The following is a 20,254-nucleotide window of genomic DNA, read 5'->3' on the forward strand; positions in this document are numbered from 1 at the left end:
CTAAGGACGGTCCTATGGTGACTTCACCCATTGCCAAGTCTGTGTCCCAGCGCCCAGCCTCACCTACTTCTTTTCTAGAGTTAATTGCTTCTACTAATGGTGGTTCCAAAGCCAAAGGAAATGACAAGACTCCCACAGGTTCTTTCTTGGACGATGCGGGAGTTGTAGTTTTGAAGGCTCATAAGGCAATATCAATTGATGACCTATCGCCCTTAGGGGTGAAGTCGTCTCAAGAGCTGACGTCTTCTCATATGCATAAGGTTTTGTAGGTATGAAATGTGAATAAAATTTTCCTTCTTATTTTTTTGTGTTCTCTTCTTTAATGCCTTTTTTTTTTCCTTTTTCGCAGGTGTTGGGTGAATCCTTATACATCTCTGGGAAGTACTTGGATTATGAAGAAAAGTACATAGTGGCGAAGTCTAAGGTGGATTCCCTCTCTGCTGAGAGAACGAGTCATTCAAGGGTCAGATTTTTGCTTTTACTGATAAGGCCAAGAAAGACAAGGATCGTCTAAAGACACTGGAGAAGAGCATTGACACTAAGAAGACCTTTTCTAAGTTGAAGGATAAGTAGATAAACGAGGCTCTTTAAAAGGCTGAGAAGGCTAGCTCGAAAGTAGTGGAGAAGTTTAAAATTTCTGATGAATACTCGAACAAGCTATGCAACTATTACGTGAAGGTTTTGAGCTTTTCCGAAAGTACTTGGCCAAGCATCATCCTGGCTTGGACTTTTCAAAACTTGACATGGAGGCCATTGAGAAAGAGATATTAGCTTACTGTCAATCCGCAAAAGGAGTTGGAGAAGGTGGTGAAGCTGCTGTTGTTGACGAAGTTGTTCACATTGACCCATCATCTTCTGCTTTGCCTTAGAATTTTTTTTTTTTTTAAAGTAAAAAACTTTGTTCCTTTGGGCTCGTTGTTTTGAGCATGTTTATTCTCTCTCTCTCTCTCTCTCTCTCTCTCTCTCTCTCTATTTAAACAATCTCTTGGGCTCTTCTGTTTTGAGCAAACAATTTACTCAAGTATTGAGTATGTTTATATTTTTATCGTCAGCACTTAACTTTTAGCTCTGCTCACTTTCCTTCATCATTGCTACTTCTTTTTCCTTTTTAATAGTTACATGTTCATGACCATGTCATTAGTAAGAGTGATTTTCTTCTAAGCCATGTATTGATATCTTTCTCTAATGACGATGTTGTTATGTATTAATAACATTTATAGGTCATGTATGAATGACGATGCCGTTATGTATTAATAAAATTTTTAAACCTTGTAGCAATGATGATGTGGTCATGTATTAAGAACTTTCTTTAAGTCATGTATGAGTGACGATGTTATTTTGTATTAATAACTTCTTTTTAAGTCATGTATAAATGGCAGTGTTGTTATGTACTAATAACTTTTCTTAGGTCATGTATAAATGACGATGCTATTATGTATTAATAATTTTTCTTAAGTCATGTATAAATGACGATGTTGTTATGTATTAATAACTTTTCTTAAGTCATGTATAAATGACGATTTTGTTATGTATTAATAATTTTTTTTAAATCATGTATTAATGACAATGTTGTTATATATTAATAACTTCTTTTTCAGTCATGTATAAATGACGATGTTGTTATGTATTAATAATATTTGCTAATTCATGCATGAATGACGACGTTATTATGTGTTGATAACTTTTTCTGAGTCATGTATCAATGACAACTTGGCCAATAGTTTATAATGGGAGAAAATAATTTCTGAATAGTACTTCTACTCATGTTTTATTGATAGAGGCACAAAATACCCCTTCGTCTATGAATGGTGAGCAATAATAAAGAAGAAAATACATCTAAATAAAAGTAAGCATTTTGGAATATTTTGGGGTTCTTACTAATAGTATCTCTTTAGGTGCTCTATGTTCCTTAGACAAGACAGATCTTGGCCATCCAGGGTCTTCAGATAGTATGATCCTTCTCTAGAATAATGAATTACTTCGTAGGGTCCTTCCCATGTTGGCCCTAATTTCCCTTGGGATGGTCCTTTGTTGCCTGAGAGACTTTTCTAAGGATGAGATCACCTATGTCAAATCTTCTCACCTTCAACTTCTTGTTGTAGTGTCTGGCCATTGCTCCTTTGTACTTTGCCATTTGCTTCATAGCTTCATCTTTCACCTCGTCGATCAAATCCAGATTATTGTTGAGTTCTTGCTGGTTCCTTTGTTTTTCATAAGCTTTGACTCGGATGCTCGTCAGTCCTACTTCCACTAGTATGACAGCTTTAGTTCCAAACGTCAGTCTGAATGGTGTTTCCCCTATTAGCACTCTTGTGTTTGTCCTGTACACCCGTAAAATGTTAGGTAGCTCTTTAGGCCATGCATCCTTTGCCCCCTCAAGCCGAGTTTTGATAATTTTCAACAGGCTTCTATTCGTCACTTCTGTTTGACCATTAGCCTAAGGGTGTCTTGGGGAAGAGTAGTGATTTTTTATGCCTAGGTCTTGGCAAAATTTTCAAAACTTGGGATTGTCAAACTGCCTTCCATTATTCAATATGATTATGTTAGGAATCCCGAATCTACAGACTGTGTTCTTCCATACGAAGCTGGTGATCTTGGCTTTTGTGATCATCGCTGCTAGCTCAGCTTCTACCCATTTTGTGAAGTAATTGATTGCAATGATGAGGAACTTAAATTGCTTCCTTCCTACAGGGGGTGGTCTCATTATGTCGATTCCCTAATGGATGAGGGCTAAGGTGTAGTTATCGGCATCATTGGCTCCCCTAGTCATGTTTGAACATTCGCAAAGCATTGGCACTAGTCGCATCCTTTGATGAGGTCATGTGCATCCTTTTGCAATGTTGGCCAGTAATAACCTACTTTAAGTGCTTTTCATGACAGAGACCTTTCTCCCGCGTGGTTCCTTCGTGTATCTCCCGCTGTACATAGTTGGTCTCCTCCTTATTAGCATATCGAAGATAGGGGAGGGAGTGTCCTCGTTTGTATAAGACATCATCAACAATGATGAAGTGAGCAGCTTTGACCTGTACCTTTTATGCCTCATTCTTGTCTTCTAGGAGTTGACTTTCTTTCAAGTAACTGGCAATGGGAGTCATCCATTTGTCTTATTATTATACCTTCTTCACCTGCTCTCCTTCAGTGCTAGGCTGTCCCCTTGTTTCCTTGCATAATTCTGAAGAGAGGCCATGGTCGTCTGACAAGGCTAGTCGTGCCAAAAAATCTATTTCAACATTATTTGCTCAAGGGATTTACTGGAGATCGACACTGTCGAAATACTACAGGAGTTCTTTGACGATTTTTAGATACTTCTACATTCTCTCTTCCTTTGCTTAAATAACCTCCTCTCGCCTAGCCAACTACAAGCTGAGAGTCGGCTTGGACAATGAGGGCCTTAGCTTCTAGTACTCCTACAAAACTTAACCCTGTTAGAATGCTTCATACTTAGCTTCATTGTTGGTTGTTGGGAACTACAATCTGACTGCATGCTTTAGGATTTCTCCTTTTGGTGATATGAGGACTACACCTGTTGTTACACCCCAAACCCAAAAGGGTCCAAAGCATGAAAAACCGAGCTTTCAAGAGAGATTGTATGAGAATTTTTTTTTCTTTCTATTTGATAAAGTAAATAAATATATTGATCTTTCCACAATACAAGTCAGAGCTCTATGATACATTTACAAGCAATACAAACTACAAATCATGTGTTTCCAAATATACTTAACAGTCCAATGCTCAAAATAAAATAAACACAAAGTCACGATCCTCTCTAAGGTATGCAACCTCAATAGAAAATCTAGGCCTACCAAACCCAAGGCTAACAAACCTCAAGAGTCCAATCTCCAATAGTATTAGCTATGGCCTTGATAAATTTAGTAAGTTGAGTCACCAACAATTTATAACACAAATCTCCCACTTAGCATAGCACTTTAATCCCTACTAATAAACTAAGCTCCATGTCAGACGTATAGCTAATTTATTTGCAAAACTGTGGAGAATGGGATGAGCTAAAGCCCAGTAAGTAACATAATTAATGGGGGTGGAGGAAATGCAAGTTTCGAAATAATGAGCATTTTACAAACATGCTATAATTTGGAAATTTCCATTTAATTAATGCAAAATCAATTTCATTAACAACATGACAAGAATGATAGAAATAATATAGCACCAAGCTTCTCAAAATAACTATAAAACTATATTTTATTTACTGTGAGCCATAAAAATATCCAATACCATTTCAAAACCAAAAATCTCACCTAAGGTGCCACAAAGACGGAAATGTCACCAAGACATCATACTGCCACAGACAAGTTAGAACCCAAACACATTAGCATGATATGTACCTCTTTTGGCATGTGGTCTATTGGCCCTGCCTAGCCTCACCCACACCCTAAAAAATTTACCTATCCCCCTATGGGCAGCAGGGGATAATGAGCCATGTAGTACCTCTTTTGCATGTGGTCTCTTGGCCCTGCCTAGCCTCACCCACACACTCAATGATTTACCTCTTCCCCCCTTGGGTAGCAGGGAATGACGCGTCACACAATACCCCTTTTGCATGCAGTCTTTTGGCCTTATGGGCAGTAGCCTCACCCATACACTTAAGGATTTACTCGTGTCATGCAAAGTGAGAGCCTCCAACCTAGCTTGTTGTCACAAAGACGGGGTAATCACATGTGACAAAGACATTGTCACAAGGATAGGGCAATCACAGGTTACAAAGACGTCGTTACAAAGACGGGATAATCACCAACATCATAGCATAAGGGCAAACCCACATCAAAGCTCACAAGTTAAATGTATTCAAAAAATATATATAGTTTACTTCCAAGTAGTTTCATAAGATATTTCAATAACCAAATATCCAAAATTTTCTCAAAGTCCTCAAAACCATTTCTTGTCAAAAATGTTTTGCATCAACTTTCCCAATCATCAAAGCATCTTTAAATTTTCCAATATACCATAAAATCCATGAATTCCATTCTCAAGAATTTAATCAAAGATGTTAGTCTTTTCCATGCTAACAAATCATGTATATCTCCATATGCAATAAGAAATATGGTGCACTTTCAATGCATTATGCGTTTTCCATAAATGATTAACAATAATAGTACAAATAGTAAATTTTAGGAAAACCATGAATAATGTTCCAAAATGGTTTTAACTATAAAAAAAATTGAGTGCAATAATGATTCATTTTCAAAAATCCCATTAAGAAGCCACTTACCTCGGAAAGCCAACCGATTTTACCTCAACTAGGCATCACAAAATCAACCAATCTAGTCACTAGGTCCATCACCATGAATCTCAAAACCTTAAATTCTTGTTGGGAAATGGCACAAATAAAGGAGTACACGGTGGCTAGAGGGACAATCTAGTGGTGGTTGATTATGAGACATGAAGAGGGAGTGAGATTTGGGTGACAGGAAGGGAGGGAGGCAGCACAAGAAAAACGAGAGAGGAAGAGAGAGATAAATATGAAAATGAGGAAGAAAAAGGGGGGGGGTGACTTAAGTTGTAAAGCTTAATTACCAAATTGCCCCAAAAATATCTTGTGAGTAAATTACCAATTTGCCTCTTAAGCTTTTTCCAAATTACACTTAATAACCGGGGTGTTACACCTGCTCCTCCAGCTTTCTTGGTGGTGAATCCATCTATTTGGATTGTCCATGCCTTCTTTTTAGGCTCTTCTTCTTCTTGAGGGCAAGTGAACTCTACAATGAAATCAGCGAGGACCTGGGCTTTGATTGCAGCCTAGGGCCGATATTCTATGTCAAACTAGCCAAGCTCTATGGCCCATTGGACAAGGCGTCTTGTTGCATTTATCTTGTTCATCGTCTTCCTTATTGGTTGGTTTGTCATGACGATGATGGGATGTGCCTGAAAGTAGTGGTGGAGTTTTCTAGAGGCTACTACTAGGGCGAAGGTGATCTTCTTTAGCCTTGGGTAATTTGCTTCGGCTCTTTGAATTGCTTGGTTGGTGTAATACACTGGCCTCTGTATATCCCCTTCTTCCTTGATCAGAGCCAAGCTTACCACTATGTTAGATACTGATAGATAAGGATGTAGCTTTTCTCTTATTATTGAAGGGCTTAACAACGACGACTCTGTCAAGTACTCCTTTAGCTTCCTCAAGGCTTGTTCACATTCGTTAGTCTACTGAAAGACCTTTTTTAAGACTTTGAAGAAAGGCAGGCATTTGTTTGTCACTCGAGAGACGAATTTGTTCAAGGTTACAACTTTTCTCGTCAAGTTTTGCACCTCCTTCACCATCTTTGGGGATTTTATCTCCATTATCGCCTTTATCTTGTCTGGGTTTGCCTCTATTCCCCATTGAGACACCATGAAACCTAAGAATTTTCCTGATGAAATAGCAAAAAAATATTTCGTTGGGTTCAACTTCATTTATACTTACACAGTGTGTCGAAGGTCTCCCTTAGGTCGTCAAGGTGATCTGCTTCGTCATTGCTCTTCACCAACATATCGTCTACATACACTTCCACATTTCTTCTAATTTGCTAAGAGAATATGCGGTTTACCAACCTTTGGTATGTAGCCCCTACATTCTTTAGTCCAAAAGGCATTACCTTGTAATAGTATAACCCTTGGCTAGTGATGAATGTGGTCTTCTCTTAATCTTCTTCATCCATTATGATCTGACTATAGCCGAAGAAGGCATCCATGAAACTTAAGAGCTTGTGTCCGGCAGTTGAATTTACCAGTTGGTCGATCTTGGGTAAGGAGAAGCTATCCTTTAGGCATGCCTTGTTGAGGTCTATGAAGTCAATACACATCCTCCACTTGCCGTTATTCTTCTTTACCATCACTGTGTTGGCTAGCCACTTAGGGCAAAACACTTCCCTTACAAAACCCGCCTCTAGGAGTCTCTCAACCTCTTCTACTACTACCTTATTGCATTTAGGTGCGAATATTCTCTACCGCTGCTGCATTAGTTTGCACTCTAGATTAACGTTAAGACGTTGCTGGATGACTCCCTTGTCGATTCCTAGCATATCCTCGTGCTTCCAAGTGAACACATCCTAGTTCTTTCTTAGGAAGTTTGTTATCTTTGTCTTCTTTGAGGCTGAAAGTGCTGACCCTATCTTCAAGACCTTAGATGGATCTCCAAGGATGACTTCAACCTCTTGTGACACTTTTGACGATTTAGGAATTGGTTCAGGTTCGTCTATTATCCATGTGTGATTTTCCCTTGATGCTAGGGCTGCTTGATGGCATTCCCTTATGAGTACTTGGTCTCCTCTAATTTCCCTTATGCCGTGGGCTGTAGGGAATTTTACCTTTAGATAATAGCTTGACGTCGCCGCTTTCAACTTGTTAAGTATTGGTCGTCCAAGGATGACATTGTACGTCGACGGGCAGTTTACCACGAGGAAATTAATCTCCTTGGAGACTTGTGCTAGATAAGTGCCAGCAATTATGCTTAGCTTAACAACACCTTTGGGAATGACCTTGTCCCCAGTGAAACTTACCAATGGGAAAGTCAATGGTCGAAGCCTTTCTTTGCTTAGCTTCATCTATTGGAAGGTTGGCAAATAGATGATGTTTACTGAGCTTTCATTGTCTACCAATACCCAATGGATGTTGAATTCTTCCATTCTAAGCATTATCACCAGTGGACCGTCATGGGGCTATTTGACATCGTGGGTGTCTTTCTCAGAAAAGACAATGTCAAGCTCGCTGCATCCACATGTCTTCAAAGGTGGGAGCCGCGAATGGATGTTGTTCACTTCCCTTACATACACTTTCTTCAACAACTTGGTGGATCCTCTCGCTACCAATCCTCTTGAGATCATCCTTATTTCTCCTATGGGAGCCTTCTTGTCCCCTGTCTATGGTTTCCTATCTTTCTCGTCCCTCTGTTGTCATCTATACAACTCCAATTTTTGTACAAACTTCTGTAATTTCCCTTGACGGATCAGGGTTTCTACTTGGTCCTTCTGATGTCTACATTTGTTAGTGCGATGTCCGTGGTCTTGGTGGAATTTATATTACTTGGTTTTGTCTTTGATTTCTGTTGAAGCATAAATTGGTCTGGGCCATTGCAAAGAGGGCTCGTCCTTTATTTGCATTAGTACTTGCTCAATTGGCATTACTAAGGGAGTGAAGTTAGTGAACTTAGGCCTTCGATCTAGGAGGTTCCTCTTTTTGTCTGTTGCATGTCCAATGCATCGTGCTTCCTTCTTCCTATCAAGATTGTGGCTAGTTCCTTCATCTCGCTTCCTTTTGGTTGTCACTCCTTTAGCGGTCATTGCATCTTCTGCATTCATATATTTCTAGGCCTTGTGAAGTAGCTTTGCCACTATTTTCGGCGGACTCTTGGTTATTAAGAGAAAGAAATCTCCTAGTAGTAATCCTGCTTGGAAGGTCGTCAGGATGACTAGATCTTCCGCTTCATCCACTTGGAACAATTCTTTATTGAAGCGCGTGACATATTGTCTTAGCGATTCTCCATCTGCTTGGCGGATGTTAAGAAGATACCCAGTTGGCTTTTTGTGTCGTTGTCCTCCAATGAAGTGATGAACAAACCCCTTGCTGAGCTGCTCAAAGTTTGCAATAGTGCCTAAGTGTAGCTTCCTTCTTCCTATCAAGGTTGTGGCTAGTTCCTTCATCTCGCTTCCTTTTGGTTGTCACTCCTTTAGCGGTCATTGCATCTTCTACATTCATATATTTCTAGGCCTTGTGAAGTAGCTTTGCCACTATTTTCGGCGGACTCTTGGTTATTAAGAGAAAGAAATCTCCTAGTAGTAATCCTGCTTGGAAGGTCGTCAGGATGACTAGATCTTCCGCTTCATCCACTTGGAACAATTCTTTATTGAAGCGCGTGACATATTGTCTTAGCGATTCTCCCTCTGCTTGGCGGATGTTAAGAAGATGCCCAGTTGGCTTTTTGTGTCGTTGTCCTCCAATGAAGTGATGAACAAACCCCTTGCTGAGCTGCTCGAAGTTCGCAATAGTGCCTAAGTGTAGCTTGCTGAACCACACCTTGGCTGTGCCCTTCAGTGTTGTTGGGAAGGTCCTGTACATTACTTTTTCTGTGGTCATTTGCAAAAAATCAAAGTCTTGAATGATTTTATGTGATCCAAAAAATCAAAGTCTTGAATGATTTTATGTGATCCAAGGGATCTCTTGAACCGTCAAATGACTCCAACTGGGGAAGGCGAAACTTCGGTGGGAGAGGGCGATTCAACACTTTAGTGGTGAATGGTGAATCCGTCCTTCGAATTATTCCATCTAAGTTTCCCACAGCTTTGTCCTTTACTACATTCCTGAGCTCGTCCATCTCTCTTCTCATGTTATGGAGCTCGCTCTCCATCTTGAACGAGTTTTCTTTCAACACTCTTGTCATCCTATTGGCCTAGCTGTCTAATTATTCCTCATTATGGTTTCCTTTAATCCTCCGGCGTTCTTCTTCATTTTGGTTCTCAATAGTTCACTGTCGTTCCTCATTTTGAGAGTCAGCGGCTCTTTTTAGCTCTTTATTCTAGAGAGTCAATTCCTCCACAATGGCTGCTAGGGTTTGAATTTGCTGTGCGGCTTATTTAGCATCCATCTTGTGCTATGAGGTTCTCTTTTGTCACTTAGGAAAGATGGTTTAAATGATTAGTGTTCCCACAAATGGTGCAAAACTGACGGTGTGAAAAATCAGCAATTGAGATCATTGTCTTAATGGATGGACGATCCTGTGGTTGGTCGTGTCTCCAATGTAAACATGCAAGAAAGCTTTGGAAAGAGATGGAACACATCGGTGTGGTGTTTGCCAAAAATACTTCGATGCTTAAGTAAAAAAGGGAGAGAGTTTGTTTAGGAGTGATTTTTGGGTGAGTATTTTTGTGTACCTTTGGATTCTGTTGCTCCTTTATTTTATAGTTGTTCCTTGCCTTAATTGATAATGAATGTCTGTATTTATGTTCAATGGCTAGTACGTTATCAATGGGAGCTCTGAAGTGCACAACTCACTTGTTACCGTTGCTCCATCCGTTACGTTTCAACATCAATGAGCACAATAAATGTATAACACTTGCTTTGATCGTCCTTAGTGGGAATGATGATCCCAGGTTATTTTTTGACTCACCATTGTCCATCAAATGTCTCTTTCATCCTTTTGATGATGAAAGTAGACTTTTGAGGTGTAAAACATTGTTCATGCTGGTCATTCAATAATAAATGCGGCTTGTGTTAGGTGGGAACACCTAATTAATGCGGAGGTGGCTATTGCTTGGTTTGTGAGCCACTCCCTTGGTTCCTCGAATGCATTTCTAGGTTTGGAGAAATTATAAGGTTCTTATGGTGAATAAGTGATGTAGTCCACCATTTTAGTAAAAGACTCCTACCTGTTTAAAATTGTGGAATTTTAAATAAAAACTGAATACTGACTTAGCAATTTTAAATAAGTGGGAGTCTTTTACTGGAATGGTGGACAAGTGACGTGATCCACCATGAGGACCGTATAATTTCTCCTAGGTTTGGGCTTTTCTTCAACTCTTTCATCGGCTAGACAACCTTGGTCAAAATTGTCCAAGGAGCTATAGATTTCATCAGCTCCCATTAGAGGACAAGGGGTTACTTCTTGGGGTGGACCTTATTCCCTTTACCAAGCTTAGACCTTTCCTCCTAGAGGACAAGGGATAAGGTTGGTCCCTTAGATCACCTTATTCTTTGAATGGGGCCATTATTCACTCGTGAAATACAACTGGAGGAACACTCCCTTACAACTAGAATGAATAAATCAAAATTACAAAACTAAATTGAATTTTGGGAAAAGTTAGAATGACAATTTGTAGATCTTGAAAATTTGGAACTAGACTTGATAACCCAACCCAAACCCAAAGAAAAAAGAGTCAACTCATACTCAACCCACTTAACTCCAAGTTGGGTAAGGTCAACCCACAACACAACCCAACCCAACAATTTTTAAATTGTTCCCCCTTGCCCCACATATCAAATCCAGATTGGACAATATGGTATATTCATTTTTAATAGTTTCACATGTACATTTAGTATTTTTGGTAATGATATATTGTACCTAAAAAAAATTATGGTCCACAAAATTTAGTTTTTTTTTTTCTTCTTCCAATTCTTTTTGTGGTGATGGTGAACTATGAATTGGGTAAATTTTAGAATTTATGTGTTATTTAACTTTTTATTTTTTAGTAATTTGTTAATTTTTCTCTTATTTGTATTGAAAGGAAGACATACATACATAGTTCAATGTTTCTAAAAAAAAAAAAACATACATAGTTCAACCTGTAATTATTATTTGTTCTCTTGTTATTATTATTATTACTATTACTTTTTTTTGGCATATGTCATATGAAAAACATATTGGTCAACCCGTAATCATGGTTCTCAGACTTGGACCAGATCGTACGGTTTGACCCAGTTAATCGTGAACCTCTCCCTATTGCATTTCTATTAGAACTAAGAACCTCTTAATGTGAAAAAAGCATGAAACTGCTCGAACCATGGCCGGTATTTGCGGTTTGCACGGTTTCATTTTTTCAGATCTGAAACTCATTTGTAAGGAAAGAAAACAGAGAAGAAGGAGAAAAGGAAGAAGACAACGATGAAGTAGGGGTGACACCGTGAAGCAACTGCTACTTCTTCTTCTTCTTCTTGTTTTTTTTTTCTTTCTTCTCTGTCCATCTCCCTCTTTTTTTTTTTTTTTTTGCTGAACTTTGTTATATGTATGTGGTCTGGTTTCTCACTTTCTCTTTCTTTTTTTTGTATTCGTTTTTGAAGTTTCCTAAGCTCTCCACATGACTACAGTACACTGACACTAGCTGCCTAGCATTGGAAATATTGAAAGCTTTTAATTTTTGAATAAAAGATGAGCTCTCCACGTGAAAGCTCTTCATTACTTCTTTTCAACTTTGGCCTGTGAGCCCAACATGACATGACATAATGTACGTGTATTTCCATATTGCCACGGTATTGCAACAAATTTATATTTAGAACAATGCTAATATTACAACATTTTAAACAATTTTTGTCATAAGTTGTGAGTGATAAAAATATAAACTCATATACATCTATAGTTTTTTTCATTGCTCATAACTTATTATATAGCGAATTGTAACAAAAGTTGTGTGAAATATTATAATATTGTTATAATATTTACAGTTTGTTTTTGGAAATAGATATACTTATACTTATAATTATAAATTATTAAATAATTATTTTAATTTTTAAATTATTAGATAATTTAAATATTTTATTTTATTTGAGGTAAGTGTCCTTCTCATTCTTATATTATAATAATTATTATATTATTATTATTATCATTATTATTACTATTATCACAAGTTTTACTGATTAACATGTAAATAAATAAAGATATACTTAATAAATAAAGATATACTCAATAAATAAAGATATACTCTATTTATATTTGCTTAGGATTTGACATTTCTTATTTGTCTTGTAAAAGTTATGATATAAAAAATATTTGAAAGATAGATCTCTATATTAAATTAGACTATTTTAGTTAATTTTTCTATTTTTATTGATTTAATATTTATATTTATATTTATAATAATTATTAAATTAATTATGACGTCATCACGGTTCGACCGCAATCTAACCTCAATTCGACCTTAAGAACCTTGAACCTTTTTCTTTTACAGTTCAATGAATGGCCCGAGTCTGAAAACCATGCCCGTAATCCAATCAATTCAACCTACAAACCAATTAACCAGACCTACTCACAACCCATTTAGGACGACCCATTTCTAACACATAACCCAATTAACCCAACCCGAACAAACATGTTTACCAAGTCTATCAATTTGTAATTTAGCCAAAAGAATAAAATAAATTTTTTTAAAAGAATAATACTAAAACTAATTTTATTATTGAAATTGACCCTAATGAATGTGGTTGGTTAGTTGGTGTCATGTAAATAGTGTAATAAATATATAATTTTTTTTATTATGTTTAAAGAGTTGATACATTAGTTTATATGACCTATATAAGAAAATTTATAATAGAATTGCTACAAATATTAGTTTTCATCACTGAAGTAAACATAAAAATCTTATAGATATGCGTCCCTTTATTAGCTTTTAAGTTGTGAGAAATCATTTCATATTTTTTATTTTAATTTCCATGTATCCAAATGTATAAATGGTGTAATATTATTTAAAATTTTATTTCCCCATGTATGGGATGATAACTCATTTTAAATGACATAATACTTCTTTTGATGTTATAACACTAATTATTGATGGCCATTTTGAGATTTTCTACATATTATGCGATGGGAATGATTTACTGAAAGGAAAAACTTTTTGATTGAAGCAACGATATGCTCTTTGCTCTGCTTCTCTCCAACATATTATTGCAAGTTTTGAAAGGAGATCAAGGGAGCCTATGAAAGTATGAAACGGGAGCAAATTTTCTGAAAAAAAAATGTAGTGCAGATGAATCAGAATCATACTCATCCAACACTCTGCATCTTAGAGTTGACAAGAATATTAATGGATGTAAAAGGTTTGAGCTGAAAAGAAGCTTGAGATATTACTTAATTTTTAAAATTTGAAATAGTATGGAATATAAATAAAATAAGAGATAGAAAGAACGGAAGCAATTCACATGGTTCAGTAAGACCGACCTGTACCCATACCATCAAAAGCCAAATGACTATATCTTGAATTCGCTTGATTGATAACACATTACAAGAAATCCCATATATAATAAGATTTATAGAATTTAAAAATATGTCAATTATCAATTTATTACATGGATATTTTGATTTTAATTTTATATCAATAGAATTGATTGCTCCATCCCTTGCTTTACCCTTAAGCAATCAATTCCTTGATTTTTGTCTTCCATTTGTGGAAAGTAAATCATACTTTTCAACACAAATTGCCTTTTCACAATATTTAAACACGTATGTTGTGATTAATCATATTTTAACTTACTTCAATCTGATATTCAGTCTTTACATTCTTTCACATAAAATATTAGAGATTATTTTAAAACATAAACAAAAACTAATGGAATAAAAATGATAATTAAAAAAAAAAAAATGTCGACATTGTAGGAAATAAAATTTGGTTAAAATTTTAAATAAGGCTAAGACTACGAAATTTTTTACAATTTTCATCACAACTTGCCGTGGTGTAAAAAAAGTGACGACTTACCACTTATAAGTTGCCAAAAAATTGTTTCAAAAATTGTGTAATTTTGCATGGTGGAAGGCTTTTTCTAAAATTTTAGAGCGAGTGTGACGAAAGTTATGGGGAGTCATCAGTTTTCAGTTGAATGGTTATGGGCAGCCATGTGTGGTGATATTTTGGGCAATTAAAAACTGCGCGTACCGACACTTCTCTTCAACCGACTTGGATGCTACCTAGTCCAGTAGGCGAGATGGACATTCTGCACACGTGGCGTGTCCGTTGCGCGTCCAGCCGGACCCACTTCCACCCGTCCCCTTAAAATTCGTCATTATATAAATACATATCTAAAATTCAAGCAATTATTAGAAACTTGAAATTGAAACACTTACCAGTCAGTCTTTTTGAAGTCTCTAAAAACTAAAAAGCTCACGAACAGAGAGAGAGAATGATACAAGTACTCTATACCGTGATCTTGGCCCAAATGGCTCTGATCCTAACCCTCCTCTTCAGGACTCCGTTGCGAAAGCTCGTCATCATAACCTTGGATCGCCTCAAGCGCGGCCGGGGTCCTATCATGGTCAAGACCATCGCCGCCACCGTTGTCGTCGTCCTCTCGTCCAGCGTCTATAGCATGATCAAAATTCAGAACCGTACGATCGAGGGTGGCATCGCCAATCCGACGGACCAGGTCCTCATGTCCAAGCACATGCTCGAAGCTTCTCTTATGGGTAATTACTAATTACTCATCTCATTACTAATTTCTCTCTTGCCCTAATTTTTTTTTTTTTAATTTTATATTTTGTTTGGATACTCAGAAATTTAGGCAATAGAAAAAAATACGTGCAATGTGATGTTTGGTTAAATTTGATTATTAAATTTGAATGAGTGTAGCCAATGAGCCAAATACTAAGGTATAAGAACAAAATTTAACTTATTTAATTAAACTAAAGATTTTATTGACAGAGAAAATATAATGTAAATGTAAGTGATAATATGTGTTTTTGATTTGTGCTTGGTTTCAATTTATTCTTTTGAGCCTGTGGTGTTAGAATTATTACATTCATTGTTATGTTTGAGCTACTTCATACAAGAAAAAGTATATAACACTATAGAAGAGTTTATATGTATATATAAAATTCAGTACATTGGTTAGAGAGGGTATTACATGAATATACCATTTTATAATTTTAAGGTTACATATAAGAAAATGTTTTCCTTGACTACATTAGGAGAGTTAAAAAAATATTTTCAATAAAGAAGCTTGATTTTGGAATATTAGGGGGGTGTTTGGTGAATGCACTTAAACAACAGTTTTTAGTGCTAAAATAACATTACAGTTATTTTCACACTTTTTTACTCATATAAAAATGCAAACAACGTTACTAGAACAATATTACTAAACATTACTAAATAGACCTTAGGTTTTGTAACAACATTACTAAACAGACCCTAGGTTTTGTTGGGAGGGGTTCCCCCATGGTTCCGCCCCTGCATGTTACATTGGCTCAGTGATGTCGTGGGACCGTGTTGGAATGGCAGATTGAGGGGTGGTTCTGTTTACATCAATTGGATGAGCGTGTTAGGCTTGGTTTAGTGATGGTTTTGAACTTTTTGTGTTCTTGGGGTTCCTAATAATTGAAAATTTGCACATAATTTTTTTTTTTAAAATTTATATTTATTGTTTTAATTTTTTCTATATTTTTTGGGCCATTACAAATAAGAATTCCGTAGGTGCTTGCTATGAGCTCTGTCTTCATTTGGTACAGTTTTGGTACATGTTGATACTGTTTTGTTCTACTCCCCATAGTTTTCTCACTAACCAATGCACTGGAGCAAATGCCAAGGCCCTCAGTGCATCTAGGTAAAAAATTTAAGCGCTAAGCTTGGCCAACTTTGTCTAGGGATAAGGGATTGAACTCAGAAGCATAATTCTAAGGCCTTTTGTGCTCTGTTTTAGTAGTGCCGCCCAACAATGGCCTGATATAAACGGATTGTAGATGCATACGAGAAATGGATGGGAATCAACTAATTGAAGGGAGAGTTCATAGCAAGCATATAAGGATGCCTCACTTGGTCATCTCAAGCAATTTTATGGGCCTGCACAAACACACATAAGAGTGTTTATTTATAATAGCTATTTATTAATCTTTTCTAGTGGCTTTGTAGGATATGTTGCCCTGTGGTTTATGCATAATGGCCTTTTACAGTCTTGGGCAAGACAATCTAAATTCTAGCCACCTAAAACATAACGAAGGAAAAGGATACATGAGGAGGATGTGAAATTGTTGGTCATCTATGACCTGTTTATTGCCGGAGATTTAGACAGTATTAGTTACGATGGCATAGATTAAGAATTGTTGATATTTCAGGTTAGCAAATGATATAGAATATTTTCAGTACTCAAGAATTAACATATAAGGGCGATTCTCTATGATAAGCTCCAGCAGAACATATTTTTATTGTTTCAAATGTTTTATTTTCAAGGCTAGGCTCAGTTATATATATAATGGTTTTTATATGGTACATAAAATTTTAGAATGTTTAACCATTTTCCCAGAGCAACAGGTAAGTGCTTAGGTAGAGGATTTATGGATATTTGCTATAAAAATTTTCAGTGTTCTCTGTTTGGAAGTCAGTGTTTGTCTGGTTTTATTCTAGGTCCCCTACAGTATGCTTAGATGCTGTTTTCTCATTGTGGGTAATTCATTGCTTCATGTCCCTACACTACTATTTATTAATTATTATTATTATTTTTTTCTCTTTGCATTCTCTTCTACTATTAGGAGTAATCGGTGAAAATGTTTTATTGATCCAGCCATTTAGTTTAGTTTTAAACAGTAAGGCTTTTCTCTAGTTATTATGCTTGTTGGTTGGCTCTGTTGTTAGTGGCCACCTGTCAGTTGCCATATCTAAATAATGCATATTGGAATTTGTTTCTAACCCTTGGTTTAAGGGCTGTTACTTTCACAGGGCCAGCCTGCAGTTTCTTTGCCCTCTGATAACTTCAGAGATTGGCATTCCACTTTATTCTCTTAATCAATTGGATTTAGTCACTATACAAGGAGTCATAAAATACTTGAAGTGTTCCAAGAGAACTGCTGGTGTCAAAAATTGCTTGATAGGCATGTCCACATTTATTGAAATTTCTTTGGTATCATGTATCCATTTTTACTCTGCTTTAAGACATTTGGATTTCTTAAACACTTAGGGGGATACAATTTAAGTCAGGTCCCTACATCTTGAACTTACAGATTAACGGATAATTAAATCATTCCCCCAGAAAAGAAAATAATAATGAAGAAGAAACCCTAAATGTATAATAGATTTAAGTTTGCAAGGGTGGAATATTCACTATACATTTTTATTTCTTTTTCCTTTTTTTAGTGAAATTTTTTATTTTTTTCCTTGGCAAGTGGGGTTCTGTAATGTTTCATTTATCTTATGGGTTAAAGGACCTGTCTTGTCCATTTTCACTTCTGAATCTGTGTGTTGGTTATTAAAATTTTTATTACTGTTATTTGCTAAATAAATGCTTTTGGGATTACTATTGTGCTGAGCAGCTTTCAGATGACATAAAAGACTTGCCTTCCCAATTTGCTGGCTTCTTCATTTGGTTTCATTTGTTTGAATGCTATTGTTTTTATTTTTTGGCTGAATGAGTGCTATTGTGTTGAGTTTAATAAATTACATAATGTGTTACATGCAGGATTCATGCTCTTCCTCTCACTGATGATAGATAGATTACATTATTATATCAGAGAACTTCGCTTACTTAGGAAAGCCATGGAGGCTGCAAAGAAACAAAATCGTAATTTTGAGGATGGGAAGAATGGCAGTGCAGAGGAGCTTAAAGCCATGGGAGAAGAGATTGCTACACTGAGGGCAAAGATCAAGAAGCTGGAATCTGAATGTGAGACAAAAGCAAAGGAGGCAAAGACAGCAGAAGCTGAAGCTGAGGCTTTAAGAAAGCAATCTGAGGGATTCCTTCTGGAGTATGACCGATTGCTGGAAGACAATCAAAACCTTCGCAACCAGTTAGAGTCAATTGACCAAAGTTTGACACAGCCCGATAACAGAAAGAATATGTGAGGGAGCACATACCTAGTAAGGAACAATTTTCTGGGTCTATATCTATGTGTATGAGTACTTTAGAATTGCATTTAGGAGAGGAAAGAAAATGCAGGGGTGCAGTTGTTACAATTGGTCTAATTATGTTTATATGCGAAGCATGGTGAAAAGGGAGAATGTAATACCCAGATCCAAAAAATGAAAAAAAGAACTAGGGGTTTTAATATTAAAGTGCAGTTTGGAATTTACTTTGGCATTAGAATGTATATATACTAGGTCAGAAGCCTAAAACCTTGGCCGTAATAGACTCAATAGACCTACAGAGAAGGTAGCCTAAGGTCAACTTGGCAAACGGGTCAAGTTGGACTAATTGGGTTCGGGTCAAAATGGGTTTGAGTTCTAAATGGGCTAGAAATAGATTGTGTCAATCAGGTTTTAGATTGAGTCGACCATTTTTTCACATGAAAAAAAAAAATTGAAAATATGTATTTTCCACTTGTTAAATCTTGCACAAATTACCGTGACAATAAAAGGATTTAATAGTAATTGAGTGCATAATAGGTAAATATACAATTTTCAAAAATGTCAATTAGGGTCTTTTTGGTTCCCGTAAAATATTTTGGAAATGTTATTTTCCGAAAAAGGAAAATATTTTCAAGTGTTTGGCAGTATTATTCAAATTTTCCTAGAAAATATTTTCATGTGTTTGGTTGCATTTGAAAATGCTATTTTCTTACTATTTTCTCACATTTTCTCAGTTACCAAACAAATTTTATAATAGAAAATTTCAACATATAAACTTTTAAAAAAAAAATCACAATAACACGATCAAATCCACCTGTCGGTCAAACTGAGAGAGTGAGGAAGAGAGATCCATTCAATCAAATCCACCGGTCGGCCAAACTGAGAGAGCGAGGAAGAGAGATCGGTGGTGATGCGATCTCGGTGGGGTGCGATCGGTCTGGGGTGATGCGATCTTCGGTGGATCGGTCTTCCGTGGTGATATGGGCTCTGGGTTCGCTGACGAAGTCGAAGATTGGTTTGTGGCGCGAAGGCAAAGTCGAAGGCTCGCGGGTTCGTGGGTTCGTGCCGCCGGCGAAGTCGAAGGCTTGTGGGTTCGTTGGTTCGTGGCGCCGGCGAAGTTGAAGGCTTGTGGGCGCTGGCGATGGGCTATGGTGGTGGATCGGAGCTCGGTTTGGTTCGTTTTCTCTCTCTCTCTGCGCGTATGAGGCTCTTTTCCGGAAATGGTTTGAAGGGAAAATGAGAGTGTAAAACCATTTTCGAGTCAAAAGAGTAAATTTGGTCAAACTGAAGCATATTTTTCGGAAACTAAAATTTTCCTTGGCTTCCAAACACTGGGGTCATGTGGTAAATGATTTCCTGAAATCATTTACCACCAAAACAAATGGACCCTTAAATACCATGATTGGCCCCGTGACAGCCTGAAATCATTTACCACCAAAACAAATGGACCCTTAAATACCATGATTGGCCCCGTGACAGGTAGTATAATTCAAAATTTCAATATTATGGACTAAGTACAAGTATTAGTTTGCACAACGGTTTGTATAAAACTGAGCCCAAATATTAGTTTGCACAACAGTTTGTATAAACATTAAGCCCATTAATTGTTGTATAAAACATAAAGCCCATTAAGAAATTATTCATTTTGAGGCTGTTTGATTAACTATGATTAATGTAAAGAATGAGCTTCAGTTAATTCAACTGGTGAAGTCTTTAACGGTTGAATAAGAGATTTGGAGTTCAATCTCCGTTTATACTAAAAACTGATTGGTGTTTTAGTCTGATAATAAAGAGTATTATTAAGAGCTAACGTCATAGGTTGAAACTTAAAAAAAAAAAAAATGGTAGTTTCTCTCTAAAAAAAAAAATGATGAATGTGAGGATGCTATTAAAGATGCATGGCAAAACAATAATAAAGGTGGGCTGAAGGACTAAAGAATAAAATTCTAGACTCTGGTTCCCACTCGCGCTTGGAGAGAAACTATTGGTTAAATTCCAAGGAGAGTAATAAAATTAACAAAGTT

The 20,254-nt window shown here is 36.6% G+C and overlaps 2 protein-coding genes across 2 annotated transcripts in view; one reads left to right on the top strand and one right to left on the bottom strand.

The window, feature by feature from the left end:
* Positions 1-20,254, bottom strand: part of LOC112039677 (dihydrolipoyllysine-residue succinyltransferase component of 2-oxoglutarate dehydrogenase complex 2, mitochondrial) — a 47,875-nt gene that overhangs the window by 15,596 nt on the left and 12,025 nt on the right. The window lies entirely within an intron of this gene.
* Positions 14,489-18,454, top strand: LOC112039699 (uncharacterized). Its single transcript, XM_024072595.2, has 2 exons — positions 14,489-14,866; positions 17,845-18,454. Exons 1-2 carry the CDS (start codon positions 14,584-14,586, stop codon positions 18,225-18,227), a joined length of 666 nt encoding a protein of 221 aa, XP_023928363.1. The 5' UTR covers positions 14,489-14,583; the 3' UTR covers positions 18,228-18,454.

This window comes from Quercus suber, unplaced genomic scaffold (assembly GCF_002906115.3).
Source record: "Quercus suber isolate HL8 unplaced genomic scaffold, Cork oak 2.0 scaffold_155, whole genome shotgun sequence".
NCBI classification, from domain to species: Eukaryota; Viridiplantae; Streptophyta; class Magnoliopsida; order Fagales; family Fagaceae; genus Quercus; species Quercus suber.

What these genes read in the sequence shown, in the direction of transcription:
- LOC112039699 (XM_024072595.2), top strand. Translation starts at nt 14,584, where the DNA reads ATGATACAAGTACTCTATACCGTGATCTTGGCCCAAATGGCTCTGATC. An exon ending in GCTCGAAGCTTCTCTTATGG is followed by an intron (nt 14,867 to 17,844) that starts GTAATTACTAAT and finishes TGTTACATGCAG; the next exon opens with GATTCATGCTCTTCCTCTCA.